This window comes from Manacus candei, unplaced genomic scaffold (assembly GCF_025592945.1).
Source record: "Manacus candei isolate 608988 ecotype Guabito, Panama unplaced genomic scaffold, ASM2559294v1 h1tg000034l, whole genome shotgun sequence".
In the NCBI taxonomy this organism is placed as follows: domain Eukaryota; kingdom Metazoa; phylum Chordata; class Aves; order Passeriformes; family Pipridae; genus Manacus; species Manacus candei.
The window spans coordinates 7684972-7704378 of NW_026138082.1; the positions used below are offsets into that span (position 1 = coordinate 7684972).

Genomic DNA, 19407 nt, shown 5'->3' on the forward strand with positions numbered 1-19407 from the left:
TCAATGTTAATCACTTGAAAAATAGCTATTAAGTGTGGGATTTTTTACAAAAATGTGTCAAAGTATTTAACATTTTCATAGTGAATGTACATTTTAATAGTTCTGTTTTATTTCTTTTTAATAGTGACAGATGAATATTCCCTATGTTATTTTGATGTTGAGCAACAGACACATTAGGCAACCATAGATGTAAGCTTCTTACACTGGATTCCAGAGTCTTGCATAGGTTTGTAAAACAATAATTTAGATTTCACATCTTCATGTTTCATTTTAGATGTCTCTGGCACAGCAGAAATAATGCTAATGAAAATGTAAAAAGTATGGCAACTGAGACACATTCAAACAAGGCACTTGACCTCTTCTTTAGAATTGTGGACATAAATTGCTGCCTAATTTGAAAACATGGTATAAAATAGTTCTCAAGACGAGGGCATGGGAATGAATTTAGATCAGAACTTTTAGTTCATAAATTATTTCAGATACCTATATCTATTTACTGTCCCAAGGATGTACTTATTTCTAATGTCTCCTCTGGTGAAGTCAAAAAAGTGGGATAGTCAGTTCTCTGTGCCTTCCTCAGATCTGCTGTAGCAGTAGACCCTGTGCTTTCAAGCACAGCTAGACACAGGGACCACAACACTGCTACTGTTCAAGCTGGGGCTATATATACCTTTACATCTGGACCCCTGAGACCTCTGAGTCTCAAATTTTCAGACCTCTGAGTCTCAAAATTTTCCAGCGTTTTGAATTGGGATTTACATAATCAGCTAGTCAGTCATCACAGCCTCTCCTGGAACATGCCCAGAAAGTGGCAGTAAAAATTTGTGGCCTCCTCTGAGGCCAGATTTTAGCAGCAGGCCCAATCAAAAGCTCTGACTAGATCTTTAGGCAGATTTGGAGCAATGTAAAAGTTCCTATCTTCACAGTAAAACAAGGCTTATGCATTGGCTACATGCAACGCATTGGGATCTAGCCAAGACCTAAATGAAAATTTTTAGTATAATATTACTATGAAAATTGAATCCCTAGAAACTCTCTAGAAATGTGTGTGTGTTTGTAATGTGTTTTCCACACTAAAGCTCATTTTCTTCCTATCTGTGACTATGATGAGGTAAGCTGCTACCACTGTGTGAGACACTGGCTAACACTCTATTGATGAACTGCTGTATTTTGTACAGTATATTTGTAATGCTCCAAAGAAGTACAAAACAAACTACTTACAAAGTTTACAAAATTAAACTGAAATCTGAGATGGAAAAAAGCTTCAGTTCTGTGGAGTGTACTAGATTTTTTTTGGATTATTTTAGAAATAAATAAAAGTTTGTAAAGAAATGCAGCAGATATTACATGTCCTTTTACATTGATAATAGCAAATAATAAAGGACTAGACCTTTAAAATTAGTGGCTAGTATTCGTTCATTCATTTGTTCATTCATTCATTCACACATTCCTTCCATAATCTGACTCAAAATCTCAGCTATATTCAGCATTTGATGAAAGACAATTGTTGAAGTCACTGCAAAACTTTGAATAAATTAATAAATTATTGTCTTTCAGCATGATCATAGAATCTACATGCTTTCAATTAATACTTATGTTTAAAGTTATTGATTGTATATGTAATGCAAGTATACAAACAATAAAGTAGGTACCCCACATTCTAGTTTTGAAATTTCCTGCAGTTCTCACTTGCTATAACTGAGATCTTTGACACTCTGAAAATTGGGCTTTAATTGATCAAGTTGGGTGAGGAAGAAGTTCTTCGGACCTCTACTGTAATGCATGATCAACAGGTGATAAAAAACTTCTTCAATCCATGCTGTAGCAGGAAAATAACTTTCCATGAAATGTTCCTGTATTTCATGGTTTCTGTGTGATGAACCACTGAGACGGCTATGCTTTTAAAGAGGTTCACGATTTGCTGTGCTGGTGCTGTTCCATTTAGAAACAGCAGAATGCAGAAATTCCTTCATGAACTCCTTCAAATAGTCAGATAATTATCAGAAATAACTTGCATGGTCAAATATTCTACATCTTGCATCAGTCACATACCATAGGAGACAGGTACACTCTGCCCTAAATAAAGAAACAAAAATTTGCTTTTTTTTGCCTGTTTACTTTTCTTGCCAGTGATGGTCCACTGCTGGTGTGCAAGTGAAGACTGTGTTTTATACATATCAAGCTACAATACTACTGCCACAGGAGGGATTTATTAGCATAAAAAGTGAGAATTTTTTTTTAGTTAGTAGGTTGTATTCAGTTCCATTCCCCGAGTTATTGCATTAGATAGTATTGCTCTTTCTCAGGACTCAGGCAAAAAAATTTGTAGGATCAATTTCTATTTTTTTTGAAAGAATACATATCACACTGGACTGTCTAACATATCTACTCTGCAGTCTTTAGTTTATCAGAAATACTTCTAAAATATTTTTGATCTTTTTATGAGATTCTGCTCAGGAGGAAGACTCCATATTTTTGTCTGATTCATCTCTGATCAAAACGAACAGTATGAAGGAGTCTGGAGGTTGGGTTTTACTCCTGAAGGTGAAGGAGAGCTGGTAACATGGCAGAATCCTTCACACACAGGACTCACAAATACTGATAAACGCTAGAGATGAAATCCTAACCACCCGGCAATGACTGACACAGATGTTATTTTTGCAGATAACAGTCTTATGGTACATGAAGCGTTAGTCATATCTTTTAAATAATTCAGGAGAATATTAATATACTCCAACTACCTTGTACTTAAGATCAACAGGTGTGTTTAAATTAACCTCTCAAATACTTGGACAATTCAAGACATGAATTTACTGCAGGACCACCAGCTTTAAGTGCCTGCTTCTCCAGTCTTTTGACTCTAATAAAAGGGTTGATAGACCTTGCATGGTCAGACAAGGGAAAAGAACTTTTATTCTCTTGCTAATACACATTGATATCAGCCTTTTAGGAGGAAAAGAGCAGGAGTAAATTTATATCCCAGTTCACTTTTGTTAGTATGGAGTGGAAGAACTGATCACGTTACTCTGAATGGTTTAAAAAGACCATTAGGATTTAGTCTGCCAGTAATGTTTGCCAGTCACTGTCAGGGGATTACTATGACAAATGAAGAGTTGTTTTTTTTAACAAAGAAAATAAATTTGCTGGTGGGGAGAATGGGGTGAGAAGGACTCATTTGACAAATGCTGTAAAGTAATGGAATGGTATCATTTGCAGAGCAAGTTTGTCAAGTCAGATAGCAAAGGAGAGGAACAGGGACCATAATTCTGTTTGTGGCATGAACCACTTACTGCTTGTAGTGTTCTGCCTCTGCATAACCTCTCCTAGGGCTGTGCAGCACCAGCATTTCTGTCAGGCACCTCTTTGTGGTGTATGGATCATAAATGTGATTGTGAACATTAGCTCAAATTTGGTGACATATGAAAAGTGCACTTTTAGTCCTGCATTTCTGTATCTTCGATTCTGTGTGGCTTTTGTTATTTCTGCAGCTGAACCAAATGTTTACTTCACCCAACTGCCATGCTCTGGTTCTCATAAGTAGAACAGATAACATTTTTGTTGTTACTCTGAAATGTGGAAATAGGAGTATTGTTATATCTGCTTTTCACAAAGGTTAAGTAAAACCTTAGCTGCCTTCCCTATCTTATGAAAAAAAAAAACAAAACAAAACCAAAACCCACAACACAACAAAATCAAAACACCTTTCTCAACTGTCTGTTACCTGAGTAATAAGAAACATGTTTTTTCCTTGTTCATCATAAGAGAGCATTGTTAGGTGAAGCAGAATCCAAATACCCAGGCTACATTTGCTTCACAAACCTTTCACCAGGTATGAATTTTAGCAAAACTGTGAACTTGCCAGGTAGCTCAGGAAAGAGGAAGAATCAGAAGTAACCAGAGAGGAAAATCTTAAGGGCACAAGAGATATAAAATGGTATTTTATAGCCAAATGCTCACTTCAGAGAATGTCTATGAATTTAAAAAATACATGTACGGTTATAATTACTTCTTGCCAGTGATGGTCCATTGCTGGTGTGCAAGTGAAGACTGTGTTTTATACATATCAAGCTACAATACTACTACCACAGGAGGGATTTATTAGCATAAACAGTGAGAATCCAAGACACACACAATGATCTCAAGCACAAACCTTTATATTGGAGGCTAGATCCTCCTGATGCAGAAAATATTCATGTCTCAGTCTGGATTGCTTTATGGTTGCACAACAGCTCAACGTGCAGTCCTGCCAAATCTGACTGCAGGGCCCCTTCACCCCACAGGGAACAACTGCTAACATCTCATTGGCAGCTGCAGTTTGTGCCAGTTTTACCAGTGCTGCATGCTTTCCTCAGGCCCTGGGAATGCATCCAGGAGCTTCCAAAAGTCCCCAATGTCCTTGCATTGCCTTCTGAGCTCTGAGGACACAGCTGAGGATCTTCTACTTTGTGTGTCTGGGGTAATACTTTTATTTTCATTTAAACTCTGAATTTGGAAAAAGAAATAGTTTAACTGACCCTTAAGGATCATTTTAGTCTTCTACACGTGGTCTATTTATGTTTTGCTCTTCCAACAAGATGGGAGGAGTAAGAAATACGTAGCAATACTTTTCAGTAAATGCAGAAAAAATTCTTTATGGTTTGCATTAGGAAGTTGACTTTGTACATATGTTGGAGTTTGGACAGGAATCTAAAATGATTGGCAGTGACAAACGGTGATGTACTATTCTAGGAAAATTTGTATATATCTGCTATGATGAGTTTTAAAGACATTAATGCTCAAACTTATTTTCCTTTTAAAAGATCCTTTATTTTTTAGACATACTTTTTTCAGTGCAGTTGCAGCTGTCAGCACTGACAAGTTTGAATTTACTAATTCATGTCTTCCACTTCTACTCTGTAAAGAAGCTAAATTACCTAATGAAAATGCTCCCAGATTAGATTTTCTTTTTAAATAGTGATAATAATAAAGTGAGTTCTTCATCTGTAATACTAACTTTTATCTGTCCAAGACTGTGACTAGAATGAGGGAGAAAGAATGACAAAACACAAAGAAAAATTATAGCTCTTGTAGAAAAAATTTCTTATATATAAATCTGGTTTCTTTCATGTATTTTCTTTCTTATAACCGATAATTGATGAAATACTTTGCCTGCTTTATATTTTTTCTCTTTTGTTCTGTATCTGTCTCTCTCTATACTTATGACAACAAATGCATTTTGTTCTTGTGCATTTTGTGTCATAGGTTTGTGTATGGCTGGGCAGGTGACTGAATGGGGCGCATAAAGAGTTAATTCAAGCTTCAGGCTTTTGTATTTCAGGAGTCAAAAAATGATTTATCCACTGCCAGGAGCTGATATCTATCACATCTACGGAAATGCATAACTCAAGCAGGTCCTAATGTCCCAGGGCAAACAGGGACCTGGGAATAACAGAAAAACCTGCTGCTAAAATAAACCCAAACAAAAAAACACAGCCAACACGCACTGTCAGCAAAATACTCTTAGAACTGCAGCTGTATCACACACACAAAAGGATGTCCAGGGCAAAGAGTGCTAAACTTGGAAATAGCTTTTAATTTACTGTGCCTAGATACTGAGTGTCAGCTCTCAGAAAGGCTATGAGAGTGCCCAAATCGAGATGAGACTCCTAAGATTTTGACTGGGTTTATTTACAAGGCAAATCCTTTGTTAATGTGACTAGGGAAAGTCCAGTCTAGCATGAGTGCCTAATGTACGTAATGTAACAAATCAAGTAGAAGAATAATCCATTAAATGGAAGAGAAGGTGAGATGTCTCCTTGGTTGTGAAGCATCCCAAAAGCAGTTCACATTACTGAAGTTACTTGAGACTTAGTTTTACTCCATATTTTTTCCCCAATTCTGTGATATGAGAACAGGTATTTGTCTTTTCACATCAGACTTTTTTTTCAAAATTGTCTTTCTCTTCATCTGTTTTGAAAAAGTGCTCAAATATGGTCATATCTGGGAAAAAAACCACTATGTGCTCATTTCTATTGATACTTTTTATAAGATTAAGACAAATTTAAAATGTATCAGTGGAAACTTGGAGATGGTTTGGAAATTTGAAGTTCAGGAACAATTTTGCTCTTTTGCTACATATTTTTGTGTGATATTTCTGAATCTTGTTCTTTTAGCATAGAAACCTGGTTTCAAATAAAATTTTGAAAAAAATCAGTAAATTTTTAGAAATTTCCTCTTGTCTAGGAAAGTCATTGGAACTAAATTCACCTTGTTTTGCAAGAACATTTTTGACCAGGCAGTACTCCAAGTACATTAGTATATTTGAACAATTCTCAGCCAGTATTTCTAACAGGGGTAATTCAGGTTGTGTCAGAGACACTCCCCATCTCTACCAATTGGTTGACAACTTTCTATGTTCCATACACAGTAAAGCTTGGATACAGATTGCTGTGAAGAAAAGAATAATTAAAGTGTACTTTTTGTCATTGTTTCTTAAAAAGGGTCAGTTTCAGATATTCTTTTTTCACTGTCATGGATGTTGTCTTATCTGTGAGACAGCTCCACAGAAATTTTCTAGGTGTGAAAGTAGATCCAGATAGGTGCTAATAGAATGATACTCATTAAGAATTGTGAGAATGGAGTAATCAAAGGAAAAGCATGTAACATGGAACTGCTAAAGCTCATCCAAATACAGTCGACTTTGACATACTGCAATAGATGCCTTCCCTGAACCTAACTCATAGTAATAGTACAGTTAAAGCAGAGAATATGGGAAAAAAAAACCTCTGTAAACAAGGGGGCTGCTTTACCCCAATTTCCTTCCACAAACTGTCTACTCAGCCAGGAAGTCCTTGTTTCCTGGAAGTGGTTTTATAACTTCAGGCCTTCTTAGTTGTTAGAAAGTATTCATTATTCAGTCATACACCCAGACTGAGGCTATTTCAGCAGTTTTGCAGTACAATGACTAATTGGGAGTATTTTCTATAGTAAAGCAGAATGGTCAGTGTCATAGATATTTTCCCGCTATGCTTCTATCATATAGCTTTGGAGTAATTTCTTTTTGGGAAAAGTAACCTACCAAATGTCCTTTAAGGAGCTCCGAGTGCCCGGGTGATGTGACCCTAGTGCGCTTGTGAGCTGTCCCCTGGTAGAGGCTGATTTGCTTCCAGACCAATCTGCCTATGGATATAGAGCTTCTGACCCATCTGACAGTTTTTCACATTATATGTAGGACAGATCTTCTACAGACTTCAACCTACATATTAAATATAAAGTTGTTTAAAGGTACTATGTATGCAATTCTCTAAATGAAAAAGTAGTGGAGACTGATTTATGAGAATGCTTAAACATACGTATAACAAGACTTAACCTTGTCTTGTTTAGTTCTGTATTTTGGATGTGCTTTAGCATATACGAAATAAGTCTATACTTTGGTCACGCTGATTCCAAAAACTTGCAACTGTTAATCATGAAATATCAATCACAAATAGAAAACAATTACTTTACATTTTTGACTGATCAGAACTTCAAAGGCATCAGAATATGAATGTGTGGTCCTATTCATATTGAAAAACACAGGGTATTATTAGTAGGGTTGAATGAAAATCTCATCTGTAAGTAACACTATTCCTAAACAAAAATAAAGCAAAAAAAGTAAAAGTCTATTTCAGAGGAAAACAGTTTCATATGCACATGAAAGCTCAGTTGACAGACACCACTCTAATCCTATATTTGCTTCTGCATATGTTTTTACTATTCACTAGATTCAGTACCATTCACCCTCTCCCTGGCATTATACTTTCATTCTATATTTAGTTCTTATCCATTGATTACTGTCTGTTTCTGATAACAATTTCTTCCGATAGAGGTACCTCTTAAGATGTATTAGAGTTAAAGTTGTTTCCTTTCTCTGACCCTGCTGTGCTGTTGAGCATGCATTGACATAGAAAACGCTTTTGTTATGCATAGTTTGATTTTCTAGGACTGAACACTGAGAATTCTTCAGTAATGTGCTAGCAGACAAGCTCAAATATTGTTCTTCATTCACTTGTTGACTGTTATACTCAATTCCTCCAATGTTTCCTTGTGTCAGTATGAAAGTCTGTCTTCTCATTACCTCATAATTTGATGTAATCTGTCATTTCTCCCAATTCCCTTTTTAATAATATCTCCAAGACAACCCAGAAATCAACTCATAAAGTATTTGTATATTTCTACCTTAATTATATGAATAACCCAACTTTACACCTAAAAGCAGTATCAGATTCTGCCAAATAGCAAACTTCCTAAATATCCTAAAAAAATGTTCAAATGGAATCATCAGTTAGGATTCTTAGTGAAATATACATTATCTGAGATCAGGGCACATGGTTACATGCACACATTAGTACAATATATAGTACTTATTCCTCCCCTCTTCCTAAGATTGTTACTTTTTTTCCTATCCAGGCAACTATAGAGCAAAGAGAACCTTTATTTTATTTTCTTAAACACAAATTTGGGTATCTCAGGAATCTGGTGTGAGGGTTTAGCTGCTGCTACAATTCCCTCCATCAACAGCCAAAGCAAGTACTGATCCTAGGACAATTCATTTACCAGGTAACCTCACTTAGTGGGAAGGGAGTACCTGTTGCCAACTTGAACCAAGAGCATTTTTGCATTGTGCCCAAGACATGGTGGGAACAAAATAAGGAGAGATTGCATGTGTCCAGGTTTGGATATCACTTTAAAGAATCAAATTCATTTCAATTTTTCAGTTTTGTTATTGTTTGAGGGACAAGGAGAGAGAAAGGACACCTTACAAAAGAATATTTCTGATAGGTTAGACAGAAAAAGTTCCTACTAAAATGCAATTTTCAATATGTACACTGGGCCAGGAAATTAATGTGTACTTTGTTGGATGAAGAGTTGAATAGATTTTGTGCTGGCATTCTGCATACTGTGAATTTCACAGACTAGTGTAAAAGAAACTCCTAAATTGAGTCAGGAGCTGAATTTAAGATTTTGACAAAACTTCTAACTAACCCTAAACAAAATTTTCAGAATTTCCCTTGCTTAGATTCCTTAAGAATAAATCTGACATTCTGTATAGTTTTCAGATGGCAATGCTTGTTTTTCAAGACAAATGTACATGCATAGACACATACACAGAACTTGGTTTCACCGTAGTTCTTTGTACTTTTGCAAAGGCTGTGAAGGAAATATGACACACAAATACTTTGACTTTAAAGGGAGTAACTATGTAACTTCCAATACAGTTGCCTAGAATTATACTTGTAAGATATTGGTGCATATCACATCTTTAGCCCACTTCTCGGAATGAATGTTTTGTATATACAAGGAATGGAGAAAGTGTCAACCACTTCTCTTTCTGGCCACTGGGCTGATGTTGAGGTAAACTGATTTCCATCTGGATTCTCTCACTTCCTCTACTCTTATACTTTGGTTTCAGAATAACAACCCATGACTGAGAGTAAGCATAAATAGTATCAAGGAAGTAAGGTATGGAGGCAAGGGAGAAGGTGGCAGAAGACGAAATGGAAAGCAATGAGGTACAGACATTTATGCATATGTAGTAGGTTATACAAACAGATATGTCTGGGTATAATTCACAATCTCAGAATCTTGCTTCATAAAATTCAGATAATTTTTCACCATTACTCTCCCCTCATATATCCAAACTTAGACTTTACTATTTCACTTCATTTTGAATAGTAATACAAGTGAAACAATCTTGACTTTGCAGTATTGTCTATGCTTTGAATAATCAGCTGAGATGTTCTCTCTCACATTTCAAGCAAGTAGCAAAGCTGTCAAAACACAGATGACCCAAAATATTTAACTGTTCATGGACAATGGTACTGCTCCAGAAGAGAAATAGTTAAGAAGAACAAGGGCTTTCCCTAAGTATCATATCTGCTATCATCCTTTACTAACCACTGAGCTATTGTGGGCAGCTGTTTTGTCAATATGAATGTAATTTTGGTATTCATGAAAGAGTATTTTTGAAGGAATATGGCTGTGTCTAAAATCCCTTTATCAGCTTTAGTGAGGAGAATCTACTGAAGGACAGGCTAAAGGAGCAAACCAAGGGTTAGAGGGATGAGTACTTAGCATCAAGTAATCAGAACTTGTCAATGCAAAAGATTTGGTCAGTAGGGCTAAAGGAGAAAGGGGATAGAGCACTGATCGTAAGCTTACATTTTCAGTAAAGTGACAGGTTTGAAGTACGTTAAGAGTACTGGGAAGAGAAAAATCCTGCTCGTGACTGTACTGCTCAATGAACCTTTGCTTCTGGATCTTGTGCACTGGACAAACAGATTGCTTTCCCCATACTTTGCCACAGAGCCAGGTGCTTATATCTCCTGAGGGGAAGATGAGAAGCGTAAATGCCAACTCATGTAGCAGAGAGGAGTTGACTATAGGTTCCCTAGTAAGAACCGTTTAGGATGGTTTCTGATTTCATATGACGATGACATTTATGTAGCGGTATGCTGGCTCGAGGGTACTTTTTTGCTAATTTCATTTTCAACCTATTGACCACATACATAATTCCACAGTTGTGAAATTGCAAGTAGTGCAATGAAAAGATTGCTCAGGTTTTAAAATCATTATTCTTATTTAAATTGTTAATATTTTTCTTCCTCTAAATAGTTTTAAAAATCTACTTTTTTTCAGTTGTATAAAATCTTTTTTAAAATCACAGAATTTTTGAGCTATTTAAATATTTCCATCAATCAGACACAGAAAAAAAAAAGTCTATCTGCTTAATATTTTTGCATATTACCTTTATCTATTTAGACCATATAAACTGTTACTATTTGAATTTCAACTATGTTCTGTAATATTTAGATGAACTTCACAGGTATGTGTGATAATTGCAACAAATTAGAAGAAGATGAAAAAAATCCAAACTGAAGTTACCATTTTCATAGGTTTGAATTGGTGTCTTAATTGGTTCCGGACTATGACTATCAAAGTGAAGAAAATCACCCAAATTTACCCTCCCCCTTCGTCAGCAGTAAGCTTCATAGGACCTCCCCAAGCCAAATAAGGTCAGGAAGAATGTGCTAAGCACTGAGTGTGCTAAGAATAAAGTTGAACTGGGATGGATAAGGTTACTTTGAACTCTATATTTCATGTTTCCCGACATACCCCCCAAAGAACTGCAATTATGCTGGACAGGCTGCAGAAGCACTGAGCAGTTCTTTCCCAGTTCTTTTGATTTTTGTTGCCTTTCCATGAGTTCCTGTCCTGTTTATAGCTGTGTCTTTTTACTTTTTATTTGTAGTGTGCGTGGTTCTGAGGATATTAGAAAAATGTGCTGAAGGTTCACTGTGAGGCGTGGCTATTTTTGTTAGAAGCTGATACTTTAGACTGAGCTTTAAGTGGTGCCTCTGGAAGACCTTGGGTTGCTGTGAGAGGGCAGGATTCTGCAGAGGAAAAAGACATTTCAGAGGGGCACAAAAGAAGAAGGAACACAATTAGACAAAGCAGAGGACCTCCCTCCTTCTCATTCTGCAGCTCCTGCAAGAGCCAGCAACCCAGAAGTACAGTCTAAGCTGCCACAGTAGATCTTGACCATTTTAACAGAGTATCTCTTACCATCATCATGGCCGAGATTACAGCAGAAGGTACAGTCACTCTTTTCAAATATAATTAAACAGAAATTATATGTACTTTAACAGTATAATTGAGCTAGCATGTCAAAAAGGTTTGTTACTCTTATCAAATAATTCTTTTACTCTAGGACCATTTCATTTTGTGTGCTGGATTGCCTTTTACTTTTCTTTCCTGTTTTTTCTTTCTTTTCTTTACTTTTTCAATCCTGTAGCTTGAGTTTTTACCAGTTACTGAAGCTAGTTCTCTGTACATCTCTAAAAATAGCCTTAGTCTCAATTGCAGAACATCACCATTTAGGCAGTTCCATTAGAGTGATACAAGAGGGGAATGTCTAAATTTTCAGGGCATTCTACTCTCAAGTCTTTGCTCAGGTAGTCCCTTATAATGAGAGATTTACCTGAGTCAGAATAGTTTAATTTGTTGGCCCTGATTTTTCCTTAGGAAGCCCAGAGTATTTGTGAACTGTATATGTAGTCACTGAAGGGTAAAATGTAAAAAAACCTCTGAAATCCTTATTCAGATAAACTTTTAGAGGGGTCAGAGAAAATTGTGCTGAAATAAGTATGCCAAAGCTTGGCCTGCAAGAATGAAAGGCAATAGTATTAACCAATAAATACATATTCTAAAATATGAATGTTTCATGTACTTTAATATTTCCTTACCATTCATATTTTAATAATATTTTAGATACATAACAATATTTTATCAACTACAGTCAGTCAGAGGATATATTTAAAATGCAACCCTCTTTAATACTGAATAGTTGTGTTACATTTCATTCCAACCTTTTTTTTACAGTGTTTATCTGAATTTAATAATGACATTACAAAAGGTGCTTTTAAAAAATCTTCTGAAGGTTATTTTTATTCTACTTCTCCTGATTATGTTGTCTTTCAGTGCATGAAAGCTGTAGTTTTCATCTTCCGTTTTTTATTGTTCATACTTTTAAGAGGATTCTGCATTAAGTGCTACTAATGAGTAACCACCTTCCTTCTAAAAGGTTGATATTAAGAGTATGTCAAATTGTACAATTGTTACTTGATTTCTGGTTAGCCATAGCAAGGAGACAATGTGATGTTTTAATCAGCAGTTGGACTGCTCTCTTATTTACTTCTGGCTGAAAATACTGACAAAACAGGTGTCTCAGCCTGACAGCTAAGACAAACTCTAGTTTATTTGAATATTCTTAACCAAATTTGTTTTAAACATTGGTTATTTTGTAACTGTGATCAGGGAAATCTACAGAATAACCAAATTAGTAAGATTTTTAGTCCAAAATTAATAGTAAAAATAGAAGACTTTTCAATCAGTCTGGAAGTGACTTTTCAGTCATTTGGTTTATTGAAGAAAGACAATAAAAGACCCTAAAATGAAATCAAAGACCCTATAATAAAAGAAAACAAAGAGTCTGAAAATGTTTTTATTGTGCTTTTATAATGTTTTTATAGGTATTCCTTAGCTATCATAGTGTCTGTCTTTCTTCTGTGTTTTTCTTATGCAAAGCATAGACTTTAGGTAATAAAGGGCACCAGCTCCACAGTAAGCTGACCTTCCGTATGACAGGTAAATAAGCCATATAATTAGTTTAGTTTAGTTTAGCCTAGTTTTGTTTTCACATATTTAGAACAAACTTATGTTGATAGACTGATTTTAAAACTCTGTATCCATGAGATGGAAATTTTACTCATGGAAGAAAAGTAAGAATTCTGCCTCAGGCTAACGTTTCGCTGCAGTTTATTTTCCTCCAGGGCTAGTACTGGCACTCACAGTCTGAAAGTTTAAATATAAACTTCAGCAACATATAGTTTGGTTAAATAAAAAACGTATTAAAATACCTGTTGCTTCACAGAATTTCTTCTTTTTTTTCCCCATATTACATCCCATCCCCTGATTTTCTGAGGTGTTCATGACTTGATTAGGATTAAAACAGTTGCTCCTTGGGATAGGTGTTCATAACTCTATCTTACAGTGTTAGTGTCATATCAGCCAGACTGTTGGGCTCCTTGCTTTTTGAGGTACCATGATGACACATAAAAAAGCAGGGCACAACAGTGATGTGGGCTTCAACTCTGCCATGGCCAGTGTAGCTGCTGGTTTAGAGAGATGGTCTAGCCCTGGTAGAGTGTGTGGGTGCATATCTCAGGATACCTTTTTCTGACAGCCCATGTCAAGACTGTGATCTATTCAAAGATAGGTTAATAAGGATGATGGGGAACTCTTTCAGGTCAACATCATGATAGTGATAATGAGACTAAGTTACTTAAAAACGTTGCCACTAAGCAATGACCCTGTCCTGTCTACTTGCATCACAAGTCACATGTGCTACTTATTCTTTTCCACAGTTACAAATCAGTTGTGGAAATACTGGTGAAATGTACACTGTGAAAGACAAAATGAGATCTCTGAAGACAGCAACTTATAAGTGTCCTTAGAAAGTTGGCAGGACTTACGTCTCCTGCTGTCAAGTATTTAGGAGAAGATTCCAAGGGATTATCTTCAGCATTCTCATATTACATGTCATTGCAGTCACAGAAATGTACTATTAAAAAGTGGAAGTCCTTAAAACTGTATAAAAAAAAATCTCAGTACAGATACTAAGTACGCTGTCTTTCCAATTCTCTCAAGGTCTAATACTAGTATTATTAGTATTATTAAAATATTAATATTAATTAATATTAATTATTGATATTGTTATTGTTAAGCTGTTATTGCGTATTCTTGTAATTGCCAGGATCTTTACTGTGATCCACCTAAGTGATTGTCTAGCCAGCTATGTTACTTTGCTGTGTTTATGGAACACAGGGATTGGACTGGACTCGATGGCAGATGTAGTTCACAGAATCACAGAATATGCTCAGTTGGAAGGGACCCATAAGGATCATCGACTCCAGCTCTTATAGGACCATCCCCAAGAGTCACACCATGTGCCTGAGAGTATTGTTCAAATGCTTCTTGAACTCTGTCAGGCTTGGTGCTGTGACCACTTCCCCGGGGATCCTGTTCCAGCAGCCAACGACCTGGTGAAGAACCTTTTTCTAATATCCAGCCTAAGCCTCCCCTGACACAGGTTTGTGAGGTGACTTTCCTCATCCTGCAATGGGCCAATATTTTTATACTGCTTATTGCCATTAATATATATGAAAAAACTCTTTTTATTGTCCCCCACATTTCTGCCCACAATCTGCTCCAGTTGAGTTTTGGCAGCACAAATTTTCTCCCTTCAAAGGCAAGCAGCATCTCTGAATTCTTCCCATATCACTTGACCTTGAGCCTGGTACCTCTGAGAAATGGTTTCAACCAAAATACAGCTTAATCTGTATGTGCACAGTAGCTCCAGCAGCAGCCTTATAGTTGGTCCTTTCTAGTCTCCTGCAGGTCACAGTGCAAGGTTGACGGCTGTCCCCTGACACTTTATGCAGGGAAGAATGAACAGAGACTCAGCTCTGCTTGCTGCAGTGCCCTGGAGACTATGTACTGACCTAATCCAGGGAGGTGAGAAAAGGAGAAAGACAAGGTTTCTATGCCAGCTGTTTGTCTGCCACAAGTTACTTCTCCAGCGGAGCGAGAGAGAAGCAGGAGTCAAATAGAAATAAGGCAATGAGTTACAGTTTGGTCTTTATTTTGCTGCTGAGAGCTGTGCAACTACATATTTCCTCTATCTGGGAGCAGGCTGCAAGCAGACAGGCTAGCCCTGAGGCCACACACAACTTGTCAGTGACAAAATCAAAATTAGCTTTTCAGGGTTTCAGTCCTTTACTCAGGCTTGTTGATAGCTACGAAAAGTTTTAAGATGTAAACCATTTCAAAAGGCAACAAGATCTGCATGCCTGAAGATTGATAGACACAAAACTAATAATATACGAGAAATAACCCTTTAGGCATACAAGGTTTCCTACCTTTCAGTTAGACACTGTTCAAATTCGGAATTAGAAGGTTTCTATAAAATTCATTTAGCATCTAGTGAATTTTCAAAATGAAAAGGTGTCTTCTTTTTCTGGCTTTCAGTGTTAAGAAAGCAGATAGTATACCTTTTACATCAGGGTAAGGAGAATACAACAATTTTAGCAATGATTTTTTGAAGGAGTCAGTCTGTTCCTGTTCAGAACTACCGGATAAAATTAACAGCATAATTACCCAGAGAGACAAAAAGTCAGAAAACCCTGCCTGTAAAAAAGTCTTTGTGGGGAACAAAACCTCCAGATTCTCACCGAAATTCCTTAAAATTTGTATTCCCCTGTGACTGCAGGCCTGGACAACTGAGCTTGTTAGTTTGGCTCCAGCCTTGGTACTTTCTCATGGCATGTTGAAGCAAGCGTGAGGTCAAATTTACTATCTTAAGTTTTAGGTTTAAGAATTTGTGGACAATGCTACTCACAGCTGATACAGTATCTATGCATGTTCAGTTGGTACAGGGAAGCTCTTTAGGTAGCCCCTTAGAAAGTTAGCTATCTATGGACAACAGGAAGACTTAAAACCAATAAACCAGAGGGCTAAGGTGTTGTTAGTCTGTGATGGGCTGAAAGTGTCTGCGTACAGTTAACTCCCCTTTACTTGTGGTCAAAGAGCTGGACTTTAGGTCTGAACATTTATTCTTTTTTTTTTTTTAAAGAACCTAGTGCTCATAAGTATTTGGAACGTATTTTAAGGTTACTTATATAATAAGAAACATGTTTAAAATCCTAGTAGTATTTTCAAGTTATTGGGGAAATCAGTCACCACTGATTTAAAAATGAAATCTGTGCAACTACTTACATTGTCAGAAGTCCCAATCTACAGCTTCAAGTACTGAAAATTTGAAAAAAACTAGTCTATAAATATTTTGCACAATTTTACCCATTGTCTACAGTGTAAATACTGAATAAGAAGCAGATTCATGCTTCTTTTACTTCTCTGCTGTGGAAAGTAGAAACTTTTTTTTTTAACCTTTTAGTTTAAATCATATTTCATAATATGGGTCTGGCTTCAGTTTAGGGCATCCTGAGGACAGAGAAACAAGAGTTATCCTATTTGAATCAGGTCATGTGGTTACAGAAATGAAAAATCTTTTCTTTCTGATTTTTTTTTCTGGTTTCTTCTCTCTTAAAAATATTGAGCTAGTGGACACTACTTATTTTACCAAATTAAACCATATTTAAAATAGTGGAAGGTGAATTGCTTTAAATCAAAATGATTGAAAAAACTTGATTTATTAAAACACCAATTTTAATCATGATTTAAAGCAACAAACAAGGAATCTGGATTTCAAAATAGCAATTTTAATTTTTTTTACATATTGTTCTTTTTCCCAAAAGAACGGAAAAGAGACAGACTCCTGTTGGCTGCTGAATAATATGGTAACTGAACACAGCCTTTCTCACTAAATTTGTACCTTTTACTCTTAGAGAGATAAATAACCTGAAAATCCATCTATTAAAAAAATCTACAGTTTAGGAGCCATTTATCCAGATTCTTAGTTTGTTGTTTTGGTTGGGTTTTTAATAATGGAGAATGGTAAATGGTGCATTTCTCTTTTGCTAGATAATGATTTAACTTTTACTTGTGGTTTCTGTCAAGCTTCATTAGGATGGAAATTGGAATTCAATTAAAATTATACAAATCTAGCATTTAAAAATTGCTTATTTGTGTTCTGTAAAGTATATATAATGCTATTTATAATTTAATTTCTGGTCATTGCATTCTACAACAATATGTAACTGATAGAGCTCATTTTCTTTCATGTAATATTTATTCAAAAGTTAGAAAAAGAAAATATATTTCTAGCTTTTTTTTTAAAGGTTTAATTATTTCTTGTTATAAAATAATAATTGAGTTCAAATAGTAAAATAAATTGAATTAAGAACACATCCTTTGTATTTGCAAACAGATCATACTCTCAAAAAAAGGCCACCTTAATTTAACTGCATCTGCTTAGCCAGTGATTTCCAACAGTTCAGCGATTTCTTTAAAAGTTTTCACAACTGTAATGGCTTGATCATGGCTTTTTTGTTTAAATAAAAGTGATTTCTATAGATAGTAGTGTAAAATTGTAGTACTGTGAAAATGTGGTCCTTAGCACAGGTTTTCTTAATTTCACATTTAATTTTTAAAAGGGATTTTTTTAAGACTTGTAAAGAAAACTAGTTTATGATTCAAAAACCATCAACAATTGTATTCCCTTCCTTTCCCCCCTGCAAAATCATTTTAGTGGCTCTTAAAAAAGAAAATTGTTTAGGATTAATATTGAAATGTATTCGGATATGTGTAAAACGGGAACACAGCGTTTTTCATACAATGCTTTCACATTAAACTAAAACCAAATCAAAGGTGTGATCAAAGAGAATTTACAGAGATGGGCAGGCTTAATATCCTTAGTGCTTTACGTTGACAGATCAGACAGGTAGCACAGTACATGAAGTAGATAAACAGATCTGAACTATAAAGTCACCCCATCTAAAGAATTAAGCTATGGACAACCAGCTATATTTCTTATCCATATCATCCCACTGTCATGTTCTCTTGCCAGCTTTAAACATTTTTACTGGAAAAATGTGACTATTTAATATTTTAGTGTTAGCCTTATACCTTCATATAAATCTTGCTTTAGTGCATTGGAACAGACCACTCAGACTTTAGATCCCTGAGTGGGAGTGTGTTTGAGCTGTATGTGGTCAAAAGGGACCAGCAAGATTTAGCTTCTAGGTCTTTTTCCTAATGTGTGCCAACAGCACAGTTGATTTATGTAAAAAAGCCTATTGGAATTACGCAGCAAGTACATGGCTACCAAAGCTACTAATGGTAGAGTTAGTGACACTGTTAGGTAGAGATACCAGATGACACTGTTGACAGACCTTGTCCTGTCCCACCTTTTTCTCTTTCTCCTCTCCTCCCCCTTTCAAAATATGTTAGATAATATTGCAGGTAATATTCAGGAAAGGAGACTCTGGTCAATTCTTTAAATGTAGGTATTGAAGGTATTTATTTTTTTTTAATTATTGTTTCTTCTATCCCAAACAGTCCATAAGCTAAAGCTCACCTAAGTTATACTTTCAGTCAGATTAGTTCAGTTGCTCAAAATCATGGCCAGTGATGGGTTTTGCCCTTAGAAATCAGAATGAAAAAGCAGTCACTTTAAGTCTTGAATAAGCCTCACTTGAGTGCTGTGGCTGATTTGTCCTTTTTTTAGAATAAGTCTGACAGCACAGTATGAACTTGTATCTGGCCTAAAAGTTCTTCTTGGTGCCATGTGAAGGCATTTACCATAAGAAAGGAAAATATTAAATGCCAAGCACAGGAAAACTTTCTCACTGGAGAAGTCCCCTCTTTCTATCTTCAAAGTTAGTTTTAAAAAATCCTTTACAAATATATAATGAGTAAAGACCTGCTACTCCCTGTACGTGCTTATGTTCTGACAACTTCAAAAGTATCTCAGTACCTTTGCCTGGAGTCAAATTGTCAAAGGCACAATGAATCTAAGCGTTTGTAGCCTCCTTTGGTATGTAAATGAACCAATTTTTTCCTATATTCCATTATGTAGATTTAAGTCGTGGTTCTCTATGCATGTCAGGAAGGCTAAATCTTGTTTCAATCTTTGCTGAGAGGCTATTCACAATTGACAAAATTACCATAAATATAGTTTTCTGGTAACTATTTTATTGTTTTTAGAGGCATAATTTAATACATCTATTCAAATGTTAAGGTCCTTATTTTGCATTGAGCTTTTCCTCCTGTAGCATATAGGACCTTAATTTTGACTTCAGGTCTATCCATGTGACTCTTACTGAAGTTAGCTATATTAATGTATGAGCGTATCTGACACAAGATACAACT

At 35.8% G+C, this 19407-nt stretch overlaps 1 protein-coding gene across 10 annotated transcripts in view; it reads left to right on the forward strand.

Moving 5' to 3' along the window:
- The first annotated feature begins 11125 nt into the window (after positions 1-11125).
- TRDN (triadin) overlaps positions 11126-19407 on the forward strand; it is a 224279-nt gene continuing 215997 nt past the window's right edge. For 5 of the 10 annotated variants that reach the window (XM_051792113.1, XM_051792115.1, XM_051792118.1 and 2 more), the window contains exon 1: positions 11126-11612. In XM_051792113.1, coding sequence (XP_051648073.1) covers positions 11591-11612 — 22 coding nt within the window. In that variant the 5' untranslated portion in view covers positions 11126-11590. The remainder of the gene's footprint in view (positions 11613-19407) is intronic. The other 5 variants (XM_051792120.1, XM_051792122.1, XM_051792114.1 and 2 more) reach the window with 4 other exon arrangements.